The sequence below is a fragment of the Berghia stephanieae genome, chromosome 1 (genome assembly GCF_034508935.2).
Source record: "Berghia stephanieae isolate SIO BIC M18660-M18661 chromosome 1, UCSD_Bste_1.3, whole genome shotgun sequence".
Lineage (NCBI taxonomy): Eukaryota > Metazoa > Mollusca > Gastropoda > Nudibranchia > Aeolidiidae > Berghia > Berghia stephanieae.
In genome coordinates, this window is record NC_088360.1 from 92,848,766 (window position 1) to 92,862,774 (window position 14,009).

The following is a 14,009-nucleotide window of genomic DNA, read 5'->3' on the forward strand; positions in this document are numbered from 1 at the left end:
TCAGGACAGCGAAGATAGAAACATACACGATTTGTAATTTGAGACTTTTGGTTTCTCTTGTTCACATAATCCGCCCTGCCTTTCCTTTCTGCTATCTGTACATTGTTCCTTGCAGGAATAGACTGGGTTATTGTGCAACTTTGTTGACTGGTACACGCTTGATTATGAAGCTTTGACACTTGCTTGCGATCCTTCTTTCATTCTTTACCCCCCCCCTCCCTCCCCTCCTTCCCCCTACCCATTGTGGTCCTCAAAGTGAACGTTTCAACAAACTTATTAAAAAAAAAACAAAGCAATAAGCAATAATAGCAACAAACAATAAAATTTACACCACAGAAATACAAACACTTTGTGTCCTGCCGTAATCTGGAAAAACACGTCTTTAATATTTTGACCAGAAAACTCGTCCTTCAAATATTGATCGTATAAAGTGACCCTCACCTTGTCAAAAACTCTCAAACATTTGACTTTCGGGCAGTCCCAGGTTTGAGAATTTTTGACATTTGAAGGACCAGTTTTCTGGCTAAAATTTTGAATACGTGTTTTTTCAGAGTACGGCAATGTTTCTCTTTTGTTTCCAAAAGACAGCCCATCGGATCCTCGCAGGCCGGCATTGTTCACGTGACAAGGCAGTGAGCGACTTGTCACCGTTACGCAGGACGTAATTATAGCGGTCCCGATGCTCTGCGTGTCAAAAAAAAAAAAACAAAACTAGACTACGTTTTGTTTCTGATATGTTGAGTTATGGGAATTCATGTTGTGTTTAGGCCTAACGGATATGTCGCGTCATCTTAGTGATTTCTTTGCTCACTCTGTATAGATAGTATGCGCTTGGCCAAGAAACTCATAACATTGCCATCCCGAAGTATAACGGGCCAACACACAAAACTGTGTGAACGTTTATAGGCAGGTTAATACAGTTTAGTGAGAATTACTCATACACGCGGATGACAAAAAACAAAACAAAACAACAACAACAAAGACCTGAGTGACGTCAACTTCGAACTATCTATAGATAGAATGAAGTTGGCGTCACTCGAGACTTGTTTTTTTTTTTTTTTTTTTGCCATCCAAGTTTATGAGTAATTCTCACTTAACTTCTTATCCAGACAATAGATAGAATGCGCTTGGCCAAGGAGTTCACAACATTGCCATCCGGAAGTATAAAGGACCAACACACAAACACTGTGTAACCATGAACGTTTATAGTCAGGTTAATACAGTTTAGTGAGAACAACTCACAAACGCGGATGGCAAAAACAATAACAAAGGCCTGAGTGACGTCATCTGCATACTATCTATAAAAGTTCATGGTTACACATAGTTTTGTGCGTTGGTCCGTTATAGATGGAATGCGCTTGGCCAAGGAGTTCACAACATTGCCATCCGGAAGTATAACGGACCAACACACAAACTGTGTAACCATGAACTTTTATAGTCTGGTTAATACAGTTTAGTGAGAACAACTCACAAACGCGGATGGCAAAAACAATAACAAAGGCCTGAGTGACGTCATCTTCGAACTATCTATAGATAGTATGCGCTTGGCTAAGAAGCTCATAACATTGCCATCCGGAAGTATAACGGACCAACACACAAAACTGTGTGTATCCATGAACGTTTATAGTCGGGTTAATACAGTTCAGTGAGCATTACTCATAAACGCGGAGTCAAAAAACAATAACAAAGACATGAGTGACGTCATCTGCATACTATCTATACTTTCGGATGGCAATGTTGTGAGCTATTAATAATAATAATAATAATAATAATAATAATAATAATAATAATAATAATAATAATAATAATGTTATTAATAATAATAATAATACTAATATTAATAATAATAATAATAATAATAAAAATAATAATAATATAATGAAAGACTAATAATACTAATAAAAATAACAATAATAATATAATGAAAGAATAATAATAATAATAATAATAATAATAATAATAATATAATAATAATAATAATGATGATGATGATGATGATGATGATGATGATGATAATAATAATTTTTTGCCATTTATTAAATAACAGGTATAATCATTTCTCTTTTCTTTTCCTTTTCTTTCTTTCTTTTCTTTTTTTGTTTTTGTTTGTAAGGATATGCGTGTGTGTGTGTGTGTGTGTGTGTATGTGTGTGTGTGTGTGTGGGGGGGGGTGTGGATGGCATTTCGTATTTAAGGACACTTCAACAATTCGGATAATACTTTGTCACCGATTTTGTCCTTCAGTTGTGTCCGACTCAGTGAACAATATTACGAGGACAAACTCATATTAGACAGATTGCGCGTCGGGGCTCTAACGGGGCCCATTAGAGATAGACGACGATTGGGATTGTTTGGAAGCTTTAACCCTTTGCCCACTAGTCATTATGATATCGGAAATGCTATCGCCGTCTACATCTACGCCAGAATAGAAATAGAGGGTGGAGCCTACCATGATATAACATTTTATGGAGCCCTAATTTCATCATATCTGTTCTGTCCACTGACAGGTGGGTGGGTATCGCTTTCAAGAACTTATGTCCTTATATGAAATCTGAGTTTTTGACCAATCAACGATTGCTCTTTTGATAGCTCGCTTGTCAACATGAGTCAGCTCAGCCCTTGATTTATGTACAGGCATCACAGGCGGGATATGTTGTGTAACTTCAAAGACCACGGTTGACCAAAAGCGATGAATGGAAGCCCAACTATGGCGTGGAGAACGAGGTCTTGTATGTATAGTTACGTCATATCTCAACGCTCGTGAATTCTTAGTAAGGCTGGACTCACAATCAAAACACGAAATCTGTGTTTTAAACTCTTGAATCAATCGAGTTACATCAGTGCGTTCGTCTCATTGAGAAATGAAAAACGATATATAAATCAAGAACATCGACCGGAAAATACGAAAATTATCATAAGATTATAAAGTTTGAGAAAGCTGTTTTCAAAATCAAATCTATTACAAAAAAGGTTATTTCTAGACCGATTTTTATGAGACAAAGACAATTTTTCTCCACTTTTCAAGCTGATTCCAACAATGAGGTTTTCAAATTTATCGCAATTAGATTATTTGTCATTATTGTATTTTTTAAATACCCAATTGACTGCTCAGGAAATGAATACGTAATCCTTGATGGCTAGCGAGTAGGTGTTAAATTTTGCGTATCCCTTTCCCACGCAGACGCGCGCGCGCGCGCGCACACACACACACACACACGCACACACACACACACACATACAGAGACTGAACACATAATGTTTGTCTTTCACTTCTGGCCAAAGTTGCCTAATTACAACTTAGACTCGAATGATAACAGCGAGTAGGGTGTCAGATTAAACTTCAGTTTTAAAAGTCTAATTCAATTCACACCGTAATAAATCATAATAATGATCATTCTTGATATATTAAAGCATTAAAATATGTAATTCACATTACTATAAAGATATTTTAAATATATGTATTTTGTAATTATTTTAGCGACGATACGAACCCCTTTTAATCGTCGAGCCGAACGATAGGATGCTAGACGACGATAAGTCTGTGGATGTGTGTTTGTGTGTGTGTGTGTGTGTGTGTGTGTGTGTGTGTGTGTATGTGTGTGTGTGCGTCTGCGTGGGAAAGGGTAAGCAAAATTTAACACCTACTCGCTAGCCATCAAGGATTACGTATTCATTTCCTGAGCAGTCAATTGGGTATTTAAAAAATACAATAATGACAAATAATCTAATTGCGATAAATTTGAAAACCTCATTGTTGGAATCAGCTTGAAAAGTGGAGAAAAATTGTCTTTGTCTCATAAAAATCGGTCTAGAAATAACCTTTTTTGTAATAGATTTGATTTTGAAAACAGCTTTCTCAAACTTTATAATCTTATGATAATTTTCGTATTTTCCGGTCGATGTTCTTGATTTATATATCGTTTTTCATTTCTCAATGAGACGAACGCACTGATGTAACTCGATTGATTCAAGAGTTTAAAACACAGATTTCGTGTTTTGATTGTGAGTCTAGCCCAAGGAATTTACCCAATGGAAACCCTACGGTGCTCTTATTGGCTAACCAACCAGCGGCCTCGATGAGAAAAATATCCGCCATTTTGATGTTGGCTGGGAATCGCTTTACTATAGTAAACAAGCGCTGATCGGCCGTTCATGAAAACAAGTTGCTGCTCGCTCGTTTAACTCAAAATTATTCAAAACGATCTCTCAAAAATTATGATATAAATGTGACTTCTTAAGGTTTTCTTCACGGTCAAAACCACACAACATTCTATTAATGATTACGTCCGAGGCAAAAAGGAATATTGACAGGTCGACCGAGAGTTGATCTCGTGAGACGACAAACATCAATGCGAAGTGTAGCGAGAGTCAAGCTATTGTTTGTCTTGTCCTATTCTATATAGAGAAAATGATAAATAGTATAGCCTCGTGTGTGAGTGGTTGCGTGTCATAGTCTTGTTTTTAAATTGTTTCTGTTGTTTATGTGTGTAGTGATGACTCTCTCACACTCAATTTCAATGCCGAAAGAGGAATTCCCGCACACAAGAAAGGGGAATTGGGGTGGTATTTGGCATACATATTGTATAGTATCTAGTTCTAAATAGATAACTGATTAGAATTATATTATGATATAATATAAACACAATGCCAAATACAATTCCGAAGTTTCCTTATTTCAAATGAAGTAAAGCTCCAAAACCTAATGGTAGTGATTGTAGTACTGAGTGTTAGTGAGGTGATGTGGTGTTGGTGGTGGTTGTAGTTGTAGTAGTAATAGTGATGATGATGTGGTGGTGGTGATGATTGTAGTTGTAGTAGTAGTGGTAGTGATGATGATGTGGTGGTGGTTGTAGTAGTAGTGGTAATGGTAATGATATGGTGGTGGTGGTGGTTGTAGTAGTAGTGGTCATAATGATGATGTGGTGGTGGTGTTTGTAGTAGTAGTGGTAATGATGCGGCTATGTGGTCTAGTAGTATGACACTCGCTTCCGGATCGGAAGGTCCTGGGTTCGAGCCTCGCGCTCGGCGCATCGTTGAGTCCTTGGAAAAGGCTCTTTACTCACATTCTCTCACCGTACTCAGGTGTAAAATGAGTACCTGGCCGTTAACAGAGTTGTCTTTGTCCGAAAAATTGTAATATCGCCTAACAGGCGTCATGTCCCGTCCTACATGTTAAATGTTGACCAGGGACCCCTTGTAAAGCGCTTTGAGCACATTAAGTAGATATTGCACTATATAAAGCTCAATTTAAAAAAAAATAATATTTCAATGATGATGATATGGTGGTGGTGGTTGCAGTAGTAGTAGTGGTAGTGATGATAATGTGGTGGTGGTTGTAGTTGTAGTAGTAGTGATAGTGATGATGATGTGGTGGTGGTTGTAGTAGTAGTGGTAGTGATGATGATGTGGTTGTGGTGGTTGTAGTAGTAGTTGAAATGGTGATGATATTGTGGTAGTGATGGTTGCAGTAGTAGTGGTAGTGATGACGATGTGGTTGTGGTGGTTGTAGTAGTAGTGGTAATGGTAATGATATGGTGGTGGTTGTAGTAGTAGTGGTCGTGATGACGATGTGGTTGTGGTGGTTGTAGTAGTAGTGGTAGTGATGCTATTGTGGTGGTGGTTGTAGTAGTTGAGGTAGTGATGTGGCGGTGGTGGTAGTAGTAGTGGTGGTGGTGGTTGTGGTAGTAGTGGTAATGATGATGATATGGTGGTGGTGGTTGCAGTAGTAGTGGTAGTGATGACGATGTGGTTGTGGTGATTGTAGTAGTGATGATGATGTGCTGGTGGTAGTGTAGTAGTAGTGGTAGTGATAATGATGTGGGGCTGGTGGTTGTAGTAGTAGTGTTAGTGATGATATTGTGGTGGTGGTTGTAGTAGTAGATGATGTGGTGGTTGGAAAACACATTACAGGTTATTATAATACATGATTACACACATTCTCTAACTTCATTTTTTGACAGCTTCGTTGTGCCATAAATATACGCAACAGTTCTGAAACATTTTATTGTGGATTTTGATATTGTTTGTTGTTTTTCTTGTGTCGTTATGTTGACATAGATACCGAATGAATGGTAATTACTACATTCTCAGCCAACAACAAAATGGCGCTGAATGCTTTCATTGGTGGACACTTTTTAGGCTTCGTACGTATTTTCATTCGTTTAATTCTATGGTCTAGCCTTACTAAGAATTCACGAGCGTTGAGATATGACGTAACTATACATACAAGACCTCGTTCTCCACGCCATAGTAGGGCTTCCATTCATCGCTTTCGGTCAACCGTGGTCTTTGAAGTACACAACATATCCCACCTGTGATGCCTGTACATAAATCAAGGGCTGAGCTGACTCATGTTGACAAGCGAGCTATCAAAAGAGCAATCGTTGATTGGTCAAAAACTCAGGATTTCATATTATAAGGACATAAGTTCTTGAAAGCGATACCCACCCACCTGTCAGTGGACAGAACTGATATGATGAAATTAGGGCTCCATAAAATGTTATATCATGGTAGGCTCCACCCTCTATTTCTACTCTGGCATAGATGTAGACGGCGATAGCATTTCCGATATCATAATGACTAGTGGGCAAAGGGTTAAAGCTTCCAAACAATCCCAATGGTCGTCTATCTCTAATGGGCCCCGTTAGAGCCCCGACGCGCAAACTCAGTATTATAAGATCGTATGCGATTGGCTCAGAAGCTCACAATATTGCCATCCGGAAGTATAAAGGACCAACACACAAAACTGTGTAACCATGAAAGTTTATAGTCTGGATAATACAGTTGAGTGAGAATTACTTATAAACGCGGATGACAAAAAACAATAACAAAGCCCAGAGTGACGTCAACTTCATTCTATCTATACGAATGAACAAAACTAATGTTACACAACTTTTAGATAGAACACTCGCCTCAATGGGAGCGATCTATATTGCTTTGTTTATGAAAGTTGTAAACAAACCCATGAGTCACGCTGAGCAAAATGACCAATTGTGATGTTGGATATTTCTCAAATTGTGAACACTTTTCACTATTTTTGGCCATTTTGAGCACATAATATTCCAATGTGACCAATGACCTCGAGCACATGGAAGGGTGATATAGATCGCTCCCATTTTGAGATACTCGTCCCGTGTGCTTAATGAGTTCTTGTGACTATTATTCAAGTCACTGATCAAGAAACAAATCACGTCCCTAGCGCATTCACTCAATGGGCACGTTTCATTCTCCTTCCGACGACCGAGCTCGAGACCAGAGTCGACTTTAACAGCGAAATTTGCTAACCCATACTATTTCTTTGTTTCATCAATGACCTACCTCTACGAGTAAAATCTCAGATTAGGTTATTCGCCGATGACTGTCTAATATACCGACCAATGAAATCTGCAAACGATCAAAAATTGCTACAAGAGGACTTGAATATTCTCGAACAGTGGGCTAATGATTGGGGAATGAAATTTAACGCAAACAAATGCTACATCCTCAGCACAGCTTAAAAGTACAATGAGACCTACACGTTAAACGGCACCGTCCTGAAACAAGTCGACGATAACCCATACCTTGGCATCACCTTCTCAAAGGACTTGAAATGGTGGAAACACATTAACAAAATAACCCAAAAGGCAAGCTCCACCCTTGTCTTTCTCCGCCGAAATCTTACCCACGCCCCTACGTCATGCAAACAAAACGCATACCTCGCACTTGTGAGATCACAATTGGAATACGGAGCAGTTGCTTGGGACCCCTGCCTGAAAGAGGATATTCAAAAACTTAAGAGAGTCCAGAGACAAGGCGCCCAATTCATAACTGGGAACTATAAGAGCAGAACCCCCGGATGCATGACAAAAATGTTAGAAGAAAAAAACCTCATTAGCCTCCAACAAAGAAGAAAAGAAACCTGTCTGTCATTCATGTTCAAGATTATAACAGATCAAATACCATCAATAAAGGCAGACTCCTTTTTCACGCCACGACCAAACAAAAGAAAAATCCGAGCACTCACTTTTGCCAACCACATAACCGAAAACCCCATTGAGAGATACGCCACAAACAATTCGAACTGCTTCAAAATCCCACAGACAAGAACACAAAACTACAGAAATTCTTTCTTCATTAGAACTATCTCGGAGTGGAATGGGCTGGATGAACTGGTCATCATGGCACCACACCTAAACGATTTCAAGGCCCGACTGACATGGGCCCGCGCCCAATGAGGACGCCGCTGAAATACAACCAGACCATTGGTTTCTTCAGCGCCAACCATACAGAACTTTGTTGAACCGGAATCGCATTGTGCTCTTCTTTTCTCTTTCTTTCCTCGTCGCAGATCCAACAATGTGGAATTCTCTGCCGTTCATTATGCGCTCTAGCTTTACTAATTCTGAAGTAGTTTTTAAATGAAAGTTACAAAAGCACATATTTCTGTTATATTTAGATGTTTTGTAGAAAGAACACCAAATTGAGCATTTATATGTTTTAAAATTTTTAAATTAAAGTTGAAAAAGAATGGAAACTCAATTTTCATAATATACCACAGATTTAATTACATTATTTTTGTTGTGTTACCTTGTGAACATATGTAACCTAATTTATATTTTTAAAATTAATTCCGTATTCTCATCTTTTAAATATTGTTGATAATATGACAGAGTGATTTAAAAAAAAATGATATATAGTGCATGCCATGTATATTGTGCACCTAGAGCTATACTGTTTGGGACAATTATTATTATTATTATTATTATTATTATTATTATTATTATTATTATTATTATTATTATTATTATTATTATTATTATTATTATTATTATTATTATTATTATTATTATATTGGTGTTGTTGTTATTATTGTGCTCTTTGTGAAAACGTAAAAATTATATGGGACCAGGATATAGTTATAGTCAAATCGATCCTCGCCTCCAATGGTAATATTAAGATGTCTGACATCACCATTCGAATCTTTTTAACAGATTCAGTAAGAAACAGAAAAAGAAAAGGAAGCCTAAAGCATTTACCGAGGTGAGTAATAAATGGTTAAGAGTGGGTTAACCAATCATATGAACCGTATTGCTAGGGGGAAAGAAAATGATAAATATTATATATATGTATATATAACTGTATATATAATTTGTATTCTATATATATATATATATATATATATATATATATATATATATATATATATATATATATATATATATATATTATTTTATTTATTTATTTATTTATTTTTTTTTTTTTTTGCGCACGAGGGCCCCGCGTGCTCTTCAGTTTATGACAGTTGGATAATGATAAAATTGCAATGATTATTAGGGGAGGGGGCTTTTTGCAATCATAAATAATTGGCTTGTTGATCTATGAAATGTTCTACTTTGATTTTTTTTTTTTTTTTGTCTTTTTGTTGATTTTTTTTTTTTTCATCCCCACCCGAAAGGTAATTTTCCCAACGTCTTTAGCCAAGGGAAAATCATTACTAATCGTAACGTCGATCTTGTCTACATTAGGGTTATTATCTTATCTATTTATTTGATCTTCGTTCTGTCTTTCCCGCACCCACCCATCCGCCTCCTCCCTCTCGTCACCTTCTAATTAACATCATCTTTATTTGTTTTCTCTTTAGCATCCTTCTTCTCTTCCTTTTTTAATTCCACCTCCTCTTCTTCCTCCTCCTCCTCCTCTTCCTCTTCCTTCTTCTCCTTCTTCTTCTTCTTCTTCTTCTTCTTCTTCTTCTTCTTCTTCTTCTTCTTCTTCTTCTTCTTCTTCTTCTTCTTCTTCTTCTTCTTCTTCTTCTTCTTCTTCTTCTTCTTCTTCTTTTCCTCCTCCTCCTCCTCCTCCTCCTCCTCCTCCTCCTCCTCCTCCTCCTCCTCCTCCTTCTCCTTCTCTTTTCCTCGACTTTCATCTCCACCACCTTCTCTCTCCTCCTCTTTCCTCCCCCCCCCCCTCCCAACCTCCTTCTCCCCCCCCCCCTTACCCCACCTCCTCCTCCCCCTCCCCTATATTCCTATATATATATATATATATATATATAATATATATATAATATATATATATATATAATATATATATATATATATACATATGTTATTTTTATTAATCTACTGCAGGGTCATTTTGCTTCAGAGGAAGTGGAATGCGAATCTGTATCAAACGACACATCCAATCAAAGGTACAATTGATTTATTTATTGGTAATTTAGCTCTGTTACATGTGGTTGGCTGGCCGGACCCTTGACTTTTTTGGTGGTCACTTGCTGTGTCTAATCTCCCTATATCTGTTGTCTCATCCACGAGGCTTTGTATTTGATCTCTTGATCTCTGATTATAAACAATGACATCTAAAATGAAACAGCCGTATATTGCTGCATTGAATAATGGGTTTACGCGTTCCTGAGACATAAATATTTTTTGTAGATTGGAATAATCTGCTTTTATTGATTTGCTGCTGCTGATTAAATACAAACTGACTGAAGAATGCAGGAACATTTTCCTATATTTGAATTATTCTTGTTTTTATTTACTGGTTTTGCTCTTATGATGTTTTCATTGTTGATTTCAGTTCTGCCAAGTCAAAAAAGGCTAGAAGGAGAGCAGCGAAAAACAGTCAAGTTGAGGTAATTTGAATACGGGACTTTTTTTTTTTACAGTTGTTATATTGTATTGTTCACAACTTATTAACATTTTATTTTTAATAAACAAACTTTGTAATTGATTTAAGGTGTTTCTATCATTTTCAGTGCATTATAATTGCTATATTTATTTCTCAAACTTTTTGAATATCTCAGAGTAGACATATGGACTGATTGCTCTTGGGATCAACTTCTATCCTCGGTTTGAACTGGTACTCTCGTCTTTTATCTTAGGTGTTAGTCAGGACAGCTGAACTCAAGATCTGTAATCTTTTGTTTATCATGTCTTGTTCTTATTAACTTGTTCTGAAATGATCTAAAAGCTTTGCAAAGAATGTAAAATGCATGAAATATGAACATGTGAATAATCCCCATTATAACGTCTTCCTTTTTCTTTGTCCTTTAAAAACACGGGTCGTATAATAAGTGATATCTGACCAATTGAATATGTGGTATGTAAACAATTATAGACAGATGGTGTCATGATACACAAAGTAACATCTGACACACTGACACATGATCTTAAGAACTACTACACTTGACCTACAAATTAACATATAAGAACTTATAAAGCTATCAATTTTTAGACTGTTTTTGTTAATGTAATGTCTATTTTGATAAGAGTGATATAACTTAAATCTTAGATTCTAAATTTACCATCATCAAATTGATTCTTTCAACGTGAGACTTCCAGATGTACAAAACTGAAGTTAAACTTCTTAGCATAGTTTTAGAAAAAAAGTATTTGTAATTAAAATTTCCTATCATTTTGATTTAATAAAACTAAAGAATAAAGATTAATAGATATATGTCATATCATAATTTTATAAACAATAAGTCTCTTTTCTTAACATCCTTTTTGCTGCATTTTTTAGGCACTTGATATAGGTTATCGAAAATTACTTATACTCTCTAATGAAGAGTTTTCCAAGGCTCTTCACATGAGTGCCTTACAGAGATGTAAATAAATCAAGAATATTTTTACGAATTAGTGAGAAGAAGAAAACAAAACTATCAATATGGTTGGTGTCAACTGTCAATTCTTTTAGTAAGATCAGGGATGTAGTTTGATCATATCATCTTTATTAATATAATATTTTGTCCTTGATTTTGTACTCAATAACCGACCTTTTTTAAAACTGATGGTGTTATTTTCTATCAAATTTTACTATCAAATTCTTTGAATCATCTATGGGAGATGTAGTTGTAGTTTCTGAGTGAAATCGGAAACTAACTAACCTCAAGCAGACTGCTCTTAACTCGCGACTACACCCAAAAGTCTGCATGATTCCTGACTGATACCAGCCACAATTTGTCTATTATTCTTCACCTTTTATGATATGTAACTCATTGTTTGTCAGTTAGGTATGTCTGGTCCTACATGTCCAATGTTGGTTGGCTTGGAACTCATAATAATGTATTATTGGATATCACAAATTCGATGTGATGCCTTAATGAGTTATAGGTATTCGATTCATAGAAAATCATTCCAGTTTATCTGCATTCCAAATAATCAGCAATTAAAATTGAGCTCTTAAATATTAGATATGCAGGAAAGGGTAAGCTGTTAACAATAGTGTAACACTTATGCCTTGTCCTTGCTTGGACAAAATGTTTTGATTAGGAATCCATTGAAATGAGGATTAAGTGAAACATGTGCAAAGAAAATGGGGAAATTTATACATTTCCGATATTAGTATTGATATGAGGAATGCTTAAAAATGACGAATAAGAAGACGAAAAATGTGTACTGCACTGTAGTAATGAGCCTGCTTTTAAATTTCCCCAGGCCTAATAAAATGTATCTTTGCTTTGGCTTCATAATTCGTGCCTCTATAACCTTAATGTTTAATCTCTACAACACGACAATAATATGAAAAGCTTGGCACTCAGATTCACACCTCAATCAAATTTCTTAAGGCACTATCTATTTACAAGCATGTTCCCTGAATAATGTCACAATATCCACCTGATAACTTAATTTTTTTTAAAATAGAAAAGGACACAGGGTTTTGCAACCATTGCACCCATCCAGTCACCTACATTTAATTTAATTTTCAAAACATCTGTCAATTTTTTTGGAGATAATAATTCTAATGATAGTTCAATTACCCGTCAATGCAGGATGCATTTTCTACATCAAAAGAAAAAGATGTATTAGAAAATGGAGCAGTGAATGAGGACACATCAAAGGAAACTGACTTGGTTGTTGAAGACAAAGAAGATGCTGAGGAAAAGGAGGAAATGGATAGCAAACAAAACATAACAGGCGAAAAGACAAAATCCAAAGAAAAGCAAAAGAAGGTAAGAATAAGAGTTCTGCCACCACCTTCCCCTTCTCTCTCTGTCGGTCTCTCTCTCTCTCTCTCTCTCTCTCTCTCTCTCTCTCTCTCTCTCTCTCTCTCTCTCTCTCTCTCTCTCTCTCTCTCTCTTCCTTTTTATGAGGGATGGGGTTAATTCTTATGACCACTTTTATATAAAGTGTGATGTTTGATAAAATTGAAGTATTCATTTAGATGTACAGTGGCAAATACTGTTATTTTTGGGCATAACACCAAATCTAAGATAATGAATCTTTCACGTTTTGTACATTTTTTTAAAAGGTATAATTTTTATCTTGTACCTTAGAGCCTCATCCATTTTGTTTAGCTGTAGCAAATTTTCCTTTATGGTGAACATGGAACGGTGCATAGAGCAAGCAATACTCATAAGTTTTATATTCAGCTGTGTAAAATGCATTTGAATTATTTGGTGTGTTAATAATCACTTTGCTGATAGTTGCAAGTCCCAGAGTTTTTGAGTGGTTTGATAAGTTCAAATCAAGGCTGATGACATGTCTGTATATCTGCCCACTGCAGATTTCTCACAGACAAAATCATACTATAGATCATCAAATACTCTCAACAGCCGTGATATTTAACATATTTAGATAAATATTCCAAAACTTCTGATATTTTTATTCATCTTGGTGTATCTATATTTATATTTTTTGAAAATGATTCACTTTGCAACATAACATTTTTAACGACATCATTTTTTATATACCTTTGTGAGCACTATTCGAACTTCATGAAAAATTTCCCTGCACCTTATACACAACAGTCTACAAAAATGGAGTCAGTGTTTCCACTACTTGTCCTATGTGAGTTGTTTTTATCATCTATTTTTGGACTTTTAACTGTTGCTCATTTCTTAGGTCTACTGTGATAAAAATAACAATTGTAAAGAACGTAAAATTTGCAGTGGTCAATGGAAACAACATTGCATCAATACCATCATCAGCCATTGACAACTAAACAACACAGATCGACAACATGTCAACATTCACTTCGACCATTACCAGTCATGTCCAAAGTACCTATATGTGTTTAACTACCTCCAGTCC

At 36.1% G+C, this 14,009-nt stretch overlaps 1 protein-coding gene across 1 annotated transcript in view; it reads left to right on the forward strand.

The window, feature by feature from the left end:
* The window catches only part of LOC144962389 (dnaJ homolog subfamily C member 21-like), a 54,649-nt gene that overhangs the window by 36,524 nt on the left and 4,116 nt on the right, over positions 1-14,009 (forward strand). Inside the window, exons 12-15 of the mRNA XM_078895276.1 lie at positions 8,970-9,018; positions 10,104-10,165; positions 10,555-10,609; positions 12,749-12,928. Of these exons, the coding sequence (XP_078751402.1) occupies positions 8,970-9,018; positions 10,104-10,165; positions 10,555-10,609; positions 12,749-12,928 (346 nt within the window). The remainder of the gene's footprint in view (positions 1-8,969; positions 9,019-10,103; positions 10,166-10,554; positions 10,610-12,748; positions 12,929-14,009) is intronic.